The sequence below is a fragment of the Belonocnema kinseyi genome, chromosome 5 (assembly GCF_010883055.1).
Source record: "Belonocnema kinseyi isolate 2016_QV_RU_SX_M_011 chromosome 5, B_treatae_v1, whole genome shotgun sequence".
NCBI lineage: Eukaryota > Metazoa > Arthropoda > Insecta > Hymenoptera > Cynipidae > Belonocnema > Belonocnema kinseyi.
The window spans coordinates 109,550,390-109,565,639 of NC_046661.1; the positions used below are offsets into that span (position 1 = coordinate 109,550,390).

A 15,250-nucleotide genomic window follows, 5' to 3' on the forward strand; every position below is an offset into this window, starting at 1 on the left:
GAACGAATTTCATTTTTAGAATTTTGAAATTCTTATAATAAATAATAAAAACAAATGTTCCTCTTTGATGAAGCAAAAATAGATACCTTTCGAAACATATCAAAAACTTCTATACTTTTCTTATATCATTTAGAATCTGTGTTATTGTTAATTGCAATAAAATGCCTTTAGATCATTGTTTTAATTAATCCTAATTATTCTTAAATGTATGGAAAATGATTAAAAAGTTCAACATTTTTTCGGAAGTGTCTTAAATTTTCTGATCTTTTTTAAAGTTTTCTGAAATATTTCATGTAAATAAAAGGGCTAAGTCCGAGTTTCTAATAATTTCAAGTCCTGATTTTTTATCAATAAGCTTACATGTCTTTACATAAAAAATCTGTTTGATAGAAATTTAATTTTTCACTACAGTTTTTAAATATTAAAAGTCTACTTTATCTATGATTTTTATATTATTGTGAACAATTTTTCTTCCTCGTTTTGGATATCGTTATCAGGGTAGAAAAAAAGTCTATATAATTACCACTTTTTAGGACATCTGTTAGAGTTATAAGAATATATAGTGAATCAATGTTTTTATATGAGCTTTTGACCCCCAGAAACCATTGAAAATTATTCCTTTTTTGTGATAGTTAAAGGTTTCCATTCTGCATGATATTTTTCAGCATAATATTCCTATCAGACCATTTCTTCGATTCCTGATGTACTAACAAATTTTTTTCCCCTTTTTTAGTCACACATATTTATAAAATTTTGTTAACTATGTATTTTATTATTTATTTTAACATATATCATAATTAGTTCAATTATCCTAACCAAAAAGATAATATGACAGGTTATCAATCATTTTTTTTGGGTATTTTCATAATTATTCACTTCACGGTAATGAGTTATCAATAAAGATTGTAGATCTAACACTGAAAAATAGTTCCAACTACAAAAGTTTTTAGTTAAGATAAACGTATTTGAAGAAAAACAGCTTTTGGTGCTAGAAAAGAATTTTTTGTCAACTTATAATAATGATAATTAGAAAACGGTTTTATTAATTTATATGAAACTTTCAGAAAAATAATTGAAAATGCATTAGAAAATAAATAAAGTGTTTGGAAATATCAAGCTTTTTTTCTTTCTATGCAGTATAAAGGGCGAAGAATCTCAAAGTTTTAATAAATTATAAAAAATTGACGATTTTTTGGGCTCAATTTCTTCACAATTAAAAAATTCTAGAAATATTATGCTGAAAAAGTTTACACTCTTACGGAAATTTCTGACAAGAGCGAAGCAATACTTTTCAATTGCATGTAGGATCAAAAACTCAAATAAAAAAATTATTTCAATATTTTCTTATAACTCTAATAGATATCCTAAATGATGGTCCCAATAATTTTTTATTAATTTTTTTAATAATATTAATTATCCTATTGAGTCTTTACTTCAGACCGAACATAATTATTTGACTTCTATTTTGAATGAGACGAAAATCGTTCCTACTTTTTAAAAGAAGCTTTTGTTTGGACCTCCTTAATCATCATGTGTTTTTTTAACAAAACGAATTGTGGAAAAAATGTGCAAGATCATATTTTTTATTTTCTGGGCTAAAATGCCACGTCTGCGTCTTCCATTGAATCCTGGAGGGACAAAATAATAAAAAATGTTTTATTTTTAGAAATATCAGTTTACTGTCGCCGTGTTATAAAACGTGACGACCAATTTGCGTCATTGGTAATTTACATTGTACTTATCGCATTGTTGTATTTAATATAAAGACTGGTAAGGATATGTGAAAGAAGGTTTATTTTCCCAAAGAACTCTTCAAAGATCATTAGATTTTACTCAGTAAAGGTGAGATTTAAATTTTGGAATTTTATCCGAAAGAGGAATGGATATGAATCGATTTTTACAAAAGTAGATTGATCATAGAATAAAAAAATTAAAAATTCAGAATGGTGAGATAATGGTTCCAATAAATTTTATTTTTATTTTCCAGAAAGACAATGCCGATTTCAGATTTCCGCAAGAAAAAACTGCTCTTCGTTTTCAATACCTTCTTTGGTAAGTAAAAGTTGCAGCTAAAAAAAATTCATATTTAATTTATATTTATTAACTTTACTGGTATAATTTAGTCTATCTCCCATTATTTTCAGGGTTTAAATTTATTTTCAATCGAATTCAGTAGAATTAACTTGAATCGAGTGAAATTCCCTTTAGTTGAGTTCAATTAAATTCAGTCGAATTATCTTAAATTTACAATCATTCAATTGCAATTCAATAAAATGGACAAATTTCTTTACATTTTTTTAAGATTAAAATTTTTTTATTATGAATCTAGGCTCGTAGAAAATATTTGTGCTACACTCGCCGAATTTCAATTAACTGATTCGCATTTTCATTTTCCATTATGCGCACAGAATGAATAACAATGAATCTTTTTATCACCAAATACAAACAATTGAAACCCCTCTCAAATCGCTCATCGGTCATTTTTGCAGAAAAATAATCTTTTTATTGCCCGTGGACTCCGAAAGAAAAATCCCAGGGGTATTGTGATTTCAAAATATTTATTTACTCCTCAGAAGGGTTGCCGAGGGACCCGGGACAATAAAAGGTAAAAGCTACCAGAAATTGTGTCGTTTCCTTTCTACATAAATAACCCAGAAAGGAAATTCGCTTACGCTCGAAATATATTTCTTTGCATTCTTATATTTATTAGACGTTTTTCCTTTTTTCTTCGAAAAATATAAGTAGTAATAAAAAATTCTTTAGAGTTTAATTGAGCTTAAACGAATTCCATATATGTAATCAACTGTTCGGTCCCTAATTATTTCTCTGGGGAATTTAATTCATGGAAATTATTCTATACTTTTGCTTTGCTGCTTTAAGATGCGCGTAGTTCCATTGCACCTAGTTCCATTGGTTTCAGAAATTAATTTTTTTCATGGGTGCAATTTAAAAAGTGTGATTTTACTATTTAAATACAAAAATTTTACACAAATTACAAAATACTACGCAAAAGTACAATTTGAGAATTTATCTCAAGCGATAGATCTGACCTTTGTTCAACTTTAAATTTCACAATTTCACAAGAATAAGTACTGAATTTAAAAATCTCATACAAAATATAACATCTTACAAATTTTACAAAAGATACAAAAGACCACAATTTCATATTTATGTTTAATTCTAAGAAATTTTTTATAAGTTCTTTTCCATCGTTCTTTTTATAAAAGCAAAGTTTGCCAAAAAATTATTAAAGATATCTGAGTCTAAAAAAATTTTAGATTGAGGAATCACAGAAAAGTTAAGAAGATATTAAAAGAGATAAAAAAATAAAACTTTGCAAGAATATTATTATTAACAAAACGAGAAATTTCCTTTTGACAAGTTTCCATTTCTTCCTTTATTGATGCAGTCTCAAAAATGTTGTCATTTATTAATCTGAAAAAAAATTTTATTTCAGGTATATTTTAGAATTACTTGGCAAACTTTCATTTTACAAACAATGTTGATTGTGCTGGTAATTTTTTATTTGAAATAATTGATCACAATGTCGCTAGGAATATGCATCCAATGAATCATGTTGAAAGTTTTGCTCATATCACTTCAATATTCTAAGCTCCAGGTAGACTGAATTGTGAAATTTTTGGATCAATCAGCTAAATAGTTTGGGCTTCATGTTAACTGAACTGCTAACAAATCGAATTCTGGGCATGAAAAGTGAAATATTTCTGAAAATAATTAATGCATCTGAATTTTATGAAAAGCCACACTCTGCTCTCCAACGGAAAAATCTAGTAAGTGACTTTTGCCATAGAGTTTATTTTCTAATGCGCATGTATCGGAAAAAAGTCTCTATGGCAAATGTCACTTACTAGGTTTTTCTGTTCGGCAGCAGCACTCGAGGTCCATTTAATAAATTTATCCTAAAATTTTGAGACGGTTGAATATTGTATGAAATGGTCGACTGGAATTCTGAAAAATCGAATTTCGGACGTGTAACGTGAAATATTTCTAAAAATTCCGTATGGAAATAATTCATGACGCTATACTGTTCCAGTCTAGACCGCCACGAGTCTATACTGGCGCTATCTCGAGAAACTATGCTGGGGCAGTGCGCAAATGTAACGCTCCAATAGACTAGCCGCTATCTACAACAGCGGCACTGGTGTGTTCTAATGGATGTAGTAAAATATAGTAGATGTAGATGCGACCTAGATTGCAAATTTAATACTTATTTTTATAATTAAACCATTCCTGACATAAAAGCACTATGAGCTACATTGAGAATATTAACAAATTCCAGATTTCTGTAAAAAAAATGGAATATAGCTCGTATGTGCTTTTTTGACGGAATGTTTCCAAATGTTATTGATAAAAAAGAAAATGTCAATTGTAAATGTTTTGGAAACAGCTGCCAACCTCAAAATTGAATTCTCATTTTACTCCATAAATATTAGAATCACATATTTTTTAAATCATTAGGGCCTATTCCTGCATTGAATTACATTTTTATTCGAGGTGAAAAATTGTTTAATTTCAATAGCTTTTATGTGAGACGTTTTTTTTCAAATGCTGGGGTTAAAATAAAAAAAACACCTTATAAAAAAACTATTGGAATTAGCCAATGTTCTCCTACGAATAAAGATTTAATTGGAAAGAGGACTAAGCCCTGATTATCTAGAAAATATATAATTCTAGTATTTATGGAGTAAAATGAGAAAATGCAGTTTTGACGTTTGGTTTTGATTCCAACGCCCTTACGTCGAAAAAGGATCTGGAAAACTTCAAACCTCGTGGTCGCGAAACGAAAAGTATTCACACTGAATGGCGGCCTGGCAAACATGTGATTCTTGCAATCCGGTTCCGGTCATTGTTGCCAACTTTTTTGGTAGCAGTTTTGAAATTACATTGCATGATGAAAGTTGAGTGCTGTTGGCAGCACTGCATAATATTTGAGGTTAGGAAATATGTCATTTTAATGTAGATGAGTACTGGATACATGTCATACGAAAAGGAATATTACTTTCCTAGAAAACCTAACGATAAAATGTCTTTATTCAGCAATAATTTTTGATATTAGCTTTATCTTTCATTCAATAGTTTACCAATAAACAATGTATAATGGATCAGATCAATCGATATTCAGTGATGAATTAAATTAACAAATCTGCGGTATGAGACAGCACTGACGACACAGGCAACTTTATTTCTTCAATTTCCTTTGATTTGAGCACTGCAATAAATGTAATTCGTTATCTTTTATTAATTAGTTTTTAAATGACGCCTTCTTTTTCAAAGTCCAAATAGAAGTACTTTCTAGAGCCAAGCTAGATTTTAGACGGAATTTTAATTTTAATGTGATGTGCGCCAATATAATGCGGCGTGAACAGAAAGCCACGAAGAATCCAGTAGTGGCGCTAGAATAATTCCAGTCTGCCAGGAATTATTTCCACACGAGATAATAAAAGAGTCCAACTTTTGCGAGACAGAATCATAGAACTGCTAAAAAAATCGAATTTTGGTCATAAATTGTCGATATTTACAGTAATAATTAATAAATCAACATTTCCTGCATAAAATGCACTGGAGCTTGATCTAGTCCACTTGTACGAAAATTTTTAGACGAATCGATTAAATATTGCAGGCTCAAAGTTGACTGAACTGCAAAAAACGTTATTTTTCGGCATGAGAAGTGAAATTTTTATAAAAATAATTCATTATTCAAAATTTCCTTAAAAGTAAAACTAGAGCTTCATCTAGGTAATTGGACCTTAAACTCTGAGACAAATCGATTGTATTTTGTGGACTTGTGGTTGACTAAATTGCTAAAAAATCGAATTTAGGGCATAAAAAAGTGAAATACTTTAAGAAGTAATTAATAAATTAAAATATCTGAAATAGGGCACTTGAACATCTAGTCGAATTGTTTTTAAATGTTTGTATTATACAAATCAGTTAAATATTGTAGGCTGGAGATCGAATGAACTGCTAAAAAAATTAATGTTGAAGAAAAAAAAATGAAACATTTGTATCAATAATTAATTAATGAAAATTTCCTATGAAGCTAAAGTAGATCTTTATTTTTAAAATTTGTCCTCAAATTTTTAGCCAAATATTTTTAATATTGTAGGATACAGGCTGATTAAACTGCTAAAAATTAAATTTTTTTTCAAATTTTCTGAATCTGCTGTATCCAGTTTCTGAAAAATGGTCAATGCGAATGCAATCAGTTGTTTTTAAGTCAAGATTGCAGACATGAAATAGGTTGTTTGTTTATTTTTATTTTTATTAATTTTTTTTTTACTTTTAACAATTATAATTTTTTGTCTGTGTCTGGTCGCCCCGAAAAACTGAGGGAGTTGGAAAATGGTATAGACTAGTTAGGTCATGAAAAATTTAGGACTTATCCCTAATTTTGAGACGATGAGACACTTCATTATTTTTTACTTTCACAATTGTTCGTCTGTAAAAATGATTTACAAGAACAACAAATGTTGTTGGATGGGATTGAGTTGTTTGTATGTTTAGTTCCTCAGATGAATATAAATGATTCCGCATAAAGAACTTCAGGATTTAAGAAAGAAATTAATGTCAAAAATATTGTATTGTATTTTTAAAAAGCTTGTGAGCATTAAAACTGATTTATAATACTATAGCTGAGAAGTGCCCTAGTGAAAATTCCAATATAGGTTCCTGTATAGGAACCTACATAGGATCCTATATAGGACCCTACCTAGGAACCTATATATTTCATTTACAGGTATCACCTATAGGAAATGACATAGATTCTATAAAGGATCCTATATAGGTTCTTGTATAGGACCCTATATAGGATCCTGTATATGTTTCTGAATGGGTCTATATCCAGATGCGCAGTAGTATTCTATAGCACCTACGGCTGCGCAGAATATAAGTTTGGTCCTCTAGAGTCTGAGATCAGCTAAAGACATACGGACCATTAGGTACCTTATAAGGGAGTGTCCTATGCAGGCACCTATATAGGAACCTATTTCATTTCCTATAGGTAGCACTTATAGGTGAAACATATAGGATCGTATGTAGGACCCTATATAGGATCTTATGTAGGCTCCTATATAGGATCCTATGTACGAACCTATATAGGAATTTTCAGTAGGTAAATTATAATTATTATTATTGAACCATTAAGCCATTTCCCTTTCGGGGTAGGCGTGACTCACTCGGTAGGGGAAAGGAGTAGTGTGTGACAGGGATAGAGATTTTTCAGATTGATCCAGAATTCTCGTGCTATTTAAGTAAATAACACGTTCGTTCCGCAACACTGCTCCGACCCAGGTTGCTGATCAATCTCTCTAGCAATCATCCCAAGCGAAGAACCTCACGAAGTCGTTATGTAAGGTTCCCCACTTGGGTCCATTTGTAGCCAAGGTCTTTGCTTCAGGCGTCATTCACTCTACTGACACTCTTTTTATTGACTATTTGCCGCCATACTTTCGTGTCCTGGCATACTTCTCTAGCTTCTTTTACGTCCATGTATTTTTTCATGCAGGCTCTCGTGTTTCTGTGACTTCTTATGTCTCTTCTAACTAGGGTCTCATTCACACATTCTAACCATTCTTTCCGCGGTCTACCTCTGGGCACGCTGGTGAAGGAAAACATTTTATATAAATTACTTTGTATTTATAATTGAATAAACTGCCTTAAATTATTAAATTATAATCTTCTCGCTAGTCTCGACTGTTTGAGCAGAATTAGTAGAATCGGTTTTATTCTCGTTCTTGCTTTTAGGTTCCTTAGTTTTAGCTTCATCTTCTTCCAATTGAATTTTCCTCGATTCCTTATTTTTCCATGACTGAAATATGAGACCATAGGTGACTTATCCCTTTGTTTGCCATTAATTTCCTTTCTGGGATAGAGGATAACGAAAATAATCTTGTATGTTTCCACTTTTTCCACAACTTAAAGCAATTTAAATTATTCCCCGAAAAATTATAATAACACAGCCACACAAAAAAAAGTGTGCGCATCTGGTAACAAAACACACGTATTCCTATGGATTTTGGGGCGCTGAATTCAAATTCGGTATCAAAAATCACCCATCACGCCATTGTTGAGCCATAACCTCAAAAAATGACGAAAAATCATGCACTGAGGCAAATAAATTTCAAAATAATGCCAGTGATGCAATTTTTCACTTCAAAAACATGTCAAGAACTGTGAAGGATCAACCTTTGCCTGATATCGACTTATTTAACATAACTTTACCCAACAGAACCTGACCTCACCTAACCTGAATTAACAGAAATTTATTGAACTACACGTAAAGCTCTGGAAGCATATTTTCCCAGTAGCAAATGTGTGCTACAACGAATGGGTCAACTCGAACCTAACCTAGAAATAAATCTAACCTAGCCTAACCTAACCTAACCTCACGAAACACAATTAAACTGATTGTGTTGTCCCGTTGTGTTTGCGGTACCGTTTGAATCAGCTTGTGCTTAACCTGCAAAGAGGTCAAACCTATCCTAACCTAAATAAACCTGACCTAACCTAACCTAACCTCACTAAACACAATTAAACTGATTGTGCTGTCCCTTTGTGTTTGCGGTACCGTTTGAATCAGCTTGGGCTTAACCTGCAAAGAGGTCAAACCTATTCTTTCCTAAAAAAACCTGACCAAACCTAACCTAACCTAACTTAAAATAACTTCACGTAACACAATTAAACTCATTGTGTTGTCCCGTTTTGTTTGCGGTACCGTTTCATTTAGCTTCGGCTTAAGCTACATAGAGGTTCAACCTATCCTAACTTAACAAAACCTGACCTAACCTAACCTAGCCGAATTAAACTCAACCACACGTGTAGCTATGTAAGCGTACGGTTCTCAGTCTTAAATGTGTGCTATATTTAATAGGTTTCCAGCGTAATCGGTTAGGTTAGGTCAGGTTTTGTTAGGTTAGGATAGGTTAAACCTCTGTGTAGGTTAAGCCGACGCTGAATGAAACGGTACCGCAAATACAACGGGACAACACAATGAGTTTAATTGTATTTCGTGAGGTTAGCTTAGGCTAGGTTAGATTTATTTCTAGGTTAGGTTCGAGTTGACCCATTCGATGTAGCACACATTTGCTACTGGGAAAATATGCTTCCAGAGCTTTACGGGTAGTTCAATAAATTTCTGTTAATTCAGGTTAGGTGAGGTCAGGTTCTGTTGGGTAAAGTTATGTTAAATAAGTTAATATCAGGCACGGGTTGATCTGTCACAGTTCTCGACATGTTTTTGAAGTGAAAATTTGCATCACTGGCATCATTTTGAAACTTATTTGCCTCAGTGCATGATTTTTCGTCATTTTTTGAGGTTATGGCTCAACTATGACGTTATGTGTGATTTTTGATACCGAATTTGAATTCAGCGCCCCAAAATCCATAGGAATACGTGTGTCTTGTTACCAGATCCGCACACTTTTTTTTGTGGCTGTGTAATTAAATTAATAATTAAAATAATTAAAAAATAATACATTTAAAAAAATTAAAATTATTGTATATTTTCGGGTGATATCACTTTGCCACTCCAATCTATAGGTTCGTGTGATATTTTATTTATTGCATACTGATTTGAAATCTAATTTCTAAATACTTGTTTTTAATCTACAAAAGTTAAAGCAGCCTTGTCGTTATTTAAAATATTTTCAGACGTGTTAGAAATTACATCCGAAGATTTTTCTTCTAAACGCAAACATGATGATAACGCAAACATTAGTCTGTTATAAATCATAGGCATCACTGTGCATTGTATTTACTTACCCAATTGTTGTAAGTACCTTTTCCTAATACCAAGAGTATAAATTATAACATGAACGTAAACCAAATTCTTGGCAGGTTGTGCCAAGAATTTAATTTTTTTTCTTCTTCTATTTTATCGAAATATTATAAAAAGAAAATAGTTAATTCGGATGACTAAAACGTTGCTACGGTTAAATTGAAAATTGCAATTATCTACAGATTTTTTTCAGTAAACATAAAAATTCTTGGCACCTTGAAAACAAGTCTACATTTTTTAATTTTCGAACACATAAATAATTGCTGAGAATAAAATGAATACATATTATAATGCAAAAACTTCTGCACAATTAAAAAAAAAATCAAAAACTACTTTTCTATGTATCTCTCTTCTTTTATATTTTATAAAAACCGATGATGGGTGCCAACAATTTTGGGGGTGCCAAGAATTAGCGATATTACCCTAGTACTCTATTAAAGTACAAGCCTTATGAGTAATTTAATAAAAAAAACTCTGACCATACAGTAAAATATTTTAAAGATTTTAATACAAATGCACGTAAAAATATTTGAGAAGGATGAAAACCCATTTAGAAATGTTTCATAAACGTCGCAGAAAATTTGTGTTTAGTGGCAAATAAATCGCCAGGATGGTACAAACTTTATTAAAATCGAGAAAGATTTAACGAAGGACTTATCTCGTAGTATAAACCCGATATTGCGATACTCCTGACAGTCCCTTTAATACTCTAGTAGTATACCTATATAATCGTACTACCGCTTTATAAATGAAGCTCCTCAAGTGATCTCTATTCGCGGCAGGGAATCAATAACGAAATCATAATAGAATATCACATACATGCTAAAATGAATACGTTCAATTGTTTCATTTCATCCTGAAAAGAAGAAAATGTCAGCTTTCGTATTGACCTTGAAAAACTTTCAATTATAACTTCCATCAAATGAGACGCTTCTTCAATTTTTCTCTTTTCATAATAAAATAATTCGAGATGCCCGACACATGATGTGCAGATAAAAAAGGTGCATAATTCATACCTTTCATTGAAAGTATAATACATGCTATATGAGCTGGAATATGGGATACTTACAAGGTTATTACACATTTCACATAATGCAAAAATTAAATTCTTCTCGCAGTGCTTCCACCCTATTATTTTGGAACAACTTTGAATTTTTATGATTTTGCTGATGGAAAAATGAACGTCTAATCTTGAATGAAAAATATCGTTTGAATTGATATGAAACTCAGAATTAAATTCGGAAAGTTTAACTATGCTATGTTCACTTTTTGACGAAATTGAGTTTTCTTTAGAAATCATACTTCCTCGCTTTTTACAGTGAATAAATGAAGGGGTTAGCATCTTTTTTTCCTGAAATTTAGTATTTGCATTCTATCTAAAAAAGTGGTTGCACAATATATGTCTCCCGAAGATCTTGCTATCAATATTGTTGAAAACGAGATAAGCTTTTTATTACTTGAAGTTGTTTCATATCTGTAATTCAAAATTTCGAGAATGGAATCTACAAATTAAAAATGTTAAACATATTTTACGTTAGGTAGTGCTTTTCGCTGGAAATCAGTACTTTTTAAAAAGAATTTGATTATAAAATCTTAAATTTTCTAGAAAGTCATAGAATTTCCAAAAATATTAGCTTGTAGTAATTTTTTTCGTCTGAAATTAGCATTTTAAGAAGAAACCATTATCAAGACTCTTAACCGTTTCCATTTATGCTCACAATTTATTTTTTATTTATATTTTTTTGGAATTTCAAGCCGAAAATAGTTTTTTTTTACGTAAGATAATTTTTAAAGTCCCAAACTATATTATACTTTATCCACTATTAGTTGTGAACATAAAATATCAGTTTTCATCAGTTATCAAAAACATTGTTCTTCATTGTCTTTTTGCTTGGAAATTTTTTCCTTTTGGTAGATCTTTCGTCTCTTCTAGTTAATAATTCAACTTTTCGTTGAAAATTAATATGTTTTGGTTAAGGATTCAACAATATTGCTGAAAATTCGTCTCGTTTAGTTGAATTCAAATGCTTTTGATTAAAAATTAAACTTTTTTGTGGAAATATGAACCATAACCTGTTTCATTATTAAATAATGGTTTTCGGTTGAAAATCTAACTACTTTTTTGAAAGTTGAAAATTCTTTTTCCTTCTTTCTAATTCATAATTGTAGTTCAAAAAATGTTGTCCTTGTTTTTTTTTTGTTTAAAGATTCAAATTTTTTTCTGGGAATATCGTCTTTACCCGAATAAAAAGGCTTTGACTTGAGTTCGACTTGAATTCCCCCCATCAAAACATGCTGATGTCGGAAAGATCGACTTGAGCATGTCTCAGTTTTGAGACGGAGCCAGACTTCAATTTATGTCTTCGAGACAAGTTTTTATGTCTTGAAGGCATTGAGTCGTATTTTTATGACTCAAACACGTGCGGTTTATAACTTCGAGCGTATACCTGCCCTAACAAAAAGGTTATTCCTAACAGTCATAAAAGTTTGTTAACTTATTTACGAATTGTTATTTGTATTATACTTGTTTGACGATGATACCGAAAATGTTGTTTGTTTTTACGTATTTCTAACGGCTTAGGAGATCCTTCTAGAAAGTTACAATTTTTATTTTTTTGAATCAAATTTTTAAGGGATATACTCGTTCAGACCCCCCGATTCTGAATACTTGAATTAAAAATAACTAATTTAATAATTACAAATTTTTCATTCATCAATTTTAATCTCATTTATGAACCAAAAAAGGTTCGATAATCTCAGCCAAGACAAGGCTCGTCTTGAGTCAAGTAAACGTCGTCTTAGCCAAGACAAGGCTCGACTTAAAACAAGTAAAGATCGTTTTACCTGTCCTGACCATAAAAGTAAGACGAAGGTCTATGTCTCGACTCAGTTTTGAGACGCAGCCAGACATCGATATCTTGGAGATGAACTCAAGACATAACCAAGTCAAACTCAAGTCGAAGCATTTTTACTCGGGTATTGGTTAAAAATTAAACTATTTTGGTCGGAAATTCATATTTTCGAGTTGGAAATAAATTAAAAATTTTGTTGAAAATTCATATTTTTTAATTGAAACTTTAACTGCTTTGTAGAAAAATAATCGTTTTGGTTTAAGGGCATGTGACACAGCTAAATACCTATATTACCGACCTCACTTTTTAGTTCACTGAATGTTCTTTTGAACCTAGGAACTTTTTTTGTAAATAAAATATCGAACTGAAACTTCGGAAAATGTATTAGAGTACAATAAAGTACGTTTAGGTACTGCATTTTGGTAGGAACTTCCCTGAAAATTATTTCATCTTTTTTCTGAACCTCGACATTTTTGGAACGTTCGAACTTTTTTTATACATAAAATATCGGTCTCAAACTTTGAGAAATGCAAGAGCCGAAAGAAAACTACGTTTACGTACAAATCTTAATAATAAAAGATGTAAAAAAAAGACTTCAACTATCAATTCCATCGATATCAGCCGGTAACGTTGTACACGAAAATACGAACCCTGGCGGCCGCTAGACGAGGTTCTAGAGGGTTCGTATTTTCCATGGACATAGGAATCATGGGACTAGGCATGCCATCCTAACTTGGGCCATCCTAACTTGGAGTCATCTTACGATGTGCCATTTGATTATGCGCACGAGCATTTCTGCCGACAAACTGTCAATGAAAAAATAAACATGTGGGCACTGCCATCTTTGTCGCGGGACATCAAAAGGTGGCGGACCTCCCCCCTCATTGCATCACCACCGCAATGACATGCGTAGTCCCTTGTTTCCTATGCCCATGGTATTTTCGTGTACAACGTTACCGGCTGATGCCGATGGAATTGATAGTTGAAATTTTTTTTACATCTTTTATTATTAAGTTTTGTACTTAAACGTAGTCTTCTTTCGGCTCTTAGATTTCTCAAAGTTTCAGCTCGATATTTTATTTACAAAAGAAGTTCTTAGGTTCAAAAAAATATTCAGTGAACTGATAAAGTGAGGTCGGTAATATAGATTCAAGAATTTTGTTTTACACTGAAGTCGCGTTTATATACGCCGTTCGATAACGTAAACATTCACTAGTATCCGCCCGGGAGGGGTCCAACCAATGCTCCTCAGCGGAGTGGAAATTGCCTCGTTGCGCGCTGATCGGCTTGTTGGTCATGTGGTACTACGAGGTCGTGGATGCAAAGCGAATATAAATAAGAGACAGTAGTATAAGCGCGAGAGGATATCGGTGAGAGCGGATTTAAACGTGGTTCCAGCGTAATTTTTTTAATTAACCAACATTTTTTAGAATAGAAATGCAATAATTTTGTTAAAAAATCGTCTTTGTTGGTCAAGTTTAACTGCTTTTGATTTGAAATTGAAAAATGCATTACTTTCTTACAACTTTATTGGTTTTCTTAAAGATTTATGATTGCAGTAAAAAATTCATTCTTTTGGTTGACACACTGCAAAAAAAAGTTCGTGTAAATTTACATCCTATGACAGTGAAATTATTGGATTGGTGTGACACATCGTAAAGAAGCAGAATTCTGTAAACATACATAATTTTCTTCTCAACCTGCATCTGCCAAGAAGAAATACATGCAGGACGTAAATTTCCCGTCGTCAACCGTGAAGTTCCGTACCGGTCGTAAGTCAGCACAGACAGTCAAAATGATATTTGAGGTTAGGTCTCTCTAAACTTTTTTTTTATACTCAACCATCCTTAATAGTTATTTAAAATTGCATTTTATATAATTATATAGTAGTATGTATTATGTTGGAGACGCTGGGGTTTACCAAAAAGTATGCAACCCGTCTTACACGATAATGCTATTCTTATGGGAGTGTATGCGGGGTTGCATACATTTTGGTAAACCCTAGCGTGACCACCCTGTATATAATAGCGTTTGTATATAATAACCTTTTATAAATTTCCCAGTTGACAAAAATCGTAAAAGAACGTTAAAATCTGTATGGCGCACAATACAACAAACGATATGCGCACTAAAAGGAAAGAGGCCGTTCGGGCGTCTCCAGAACTCATCGTTTGGCACAACTTACACTCGCTAGTCCCGAATGGTCAAAAACGTGCTCCAAATAATTCTGCGGCGTTCATCCGCACGGACTTGCTCCCTCTCAATAGAAAAGCACACGTCAAAATTTGCATACACTTTCGTATATATTTAACGTCCCAAGTAAATTTATCACCTTACGTAAACTTACTATGTCCCACGCAAATCGAATAATTTCCTCATCGGACGTAGTAGTTTTACAGTTCACTGCCAATAGAACAACCTTCGTTTTACATTGTTACCTGAAATGAAATCACACTCGATTGCAAATAGGTACTGCAGTATCGTAAATTAATCAGGTTACATTATACGGTAGCGAGACATGGACTTATCAAGAAAAAGATAAGAGTAAAATTAACGCAATTGACATGAGATTCATGCGCATAATAAGCGGGAAATCCCTAAT

At 32.1% G+C, this 15,250-nt stretch overlaps 1 protein-coding gene across 2 annotated transcripts in view; it reads left to right on the forward strand.

The window, feature by feature from the left end:
• The window catches only part of LOC117173164 (calexcitin-2), a 235,921-nt gene that overhangs the window by 191,446 nt on the left and 29,225 nt on the right, over window positions 1-15,250 (forward strand). For both annotated transcript variants that reach the window (XM_033361575.1, XM_033361576.1), the window contains exon 3: window positions 1,988-2,052. In XM_033361575.1, the coding sequence (XP_033217466.1) occupies window positions 1,995-2,052 (58 nt within the window). In that variant the 5' untranslated portion in view covers window positions 1,988-1,994. The remainder of the gene's footprint in view (window positions 1-1,987; window positions 2,053-15,250) is intronic.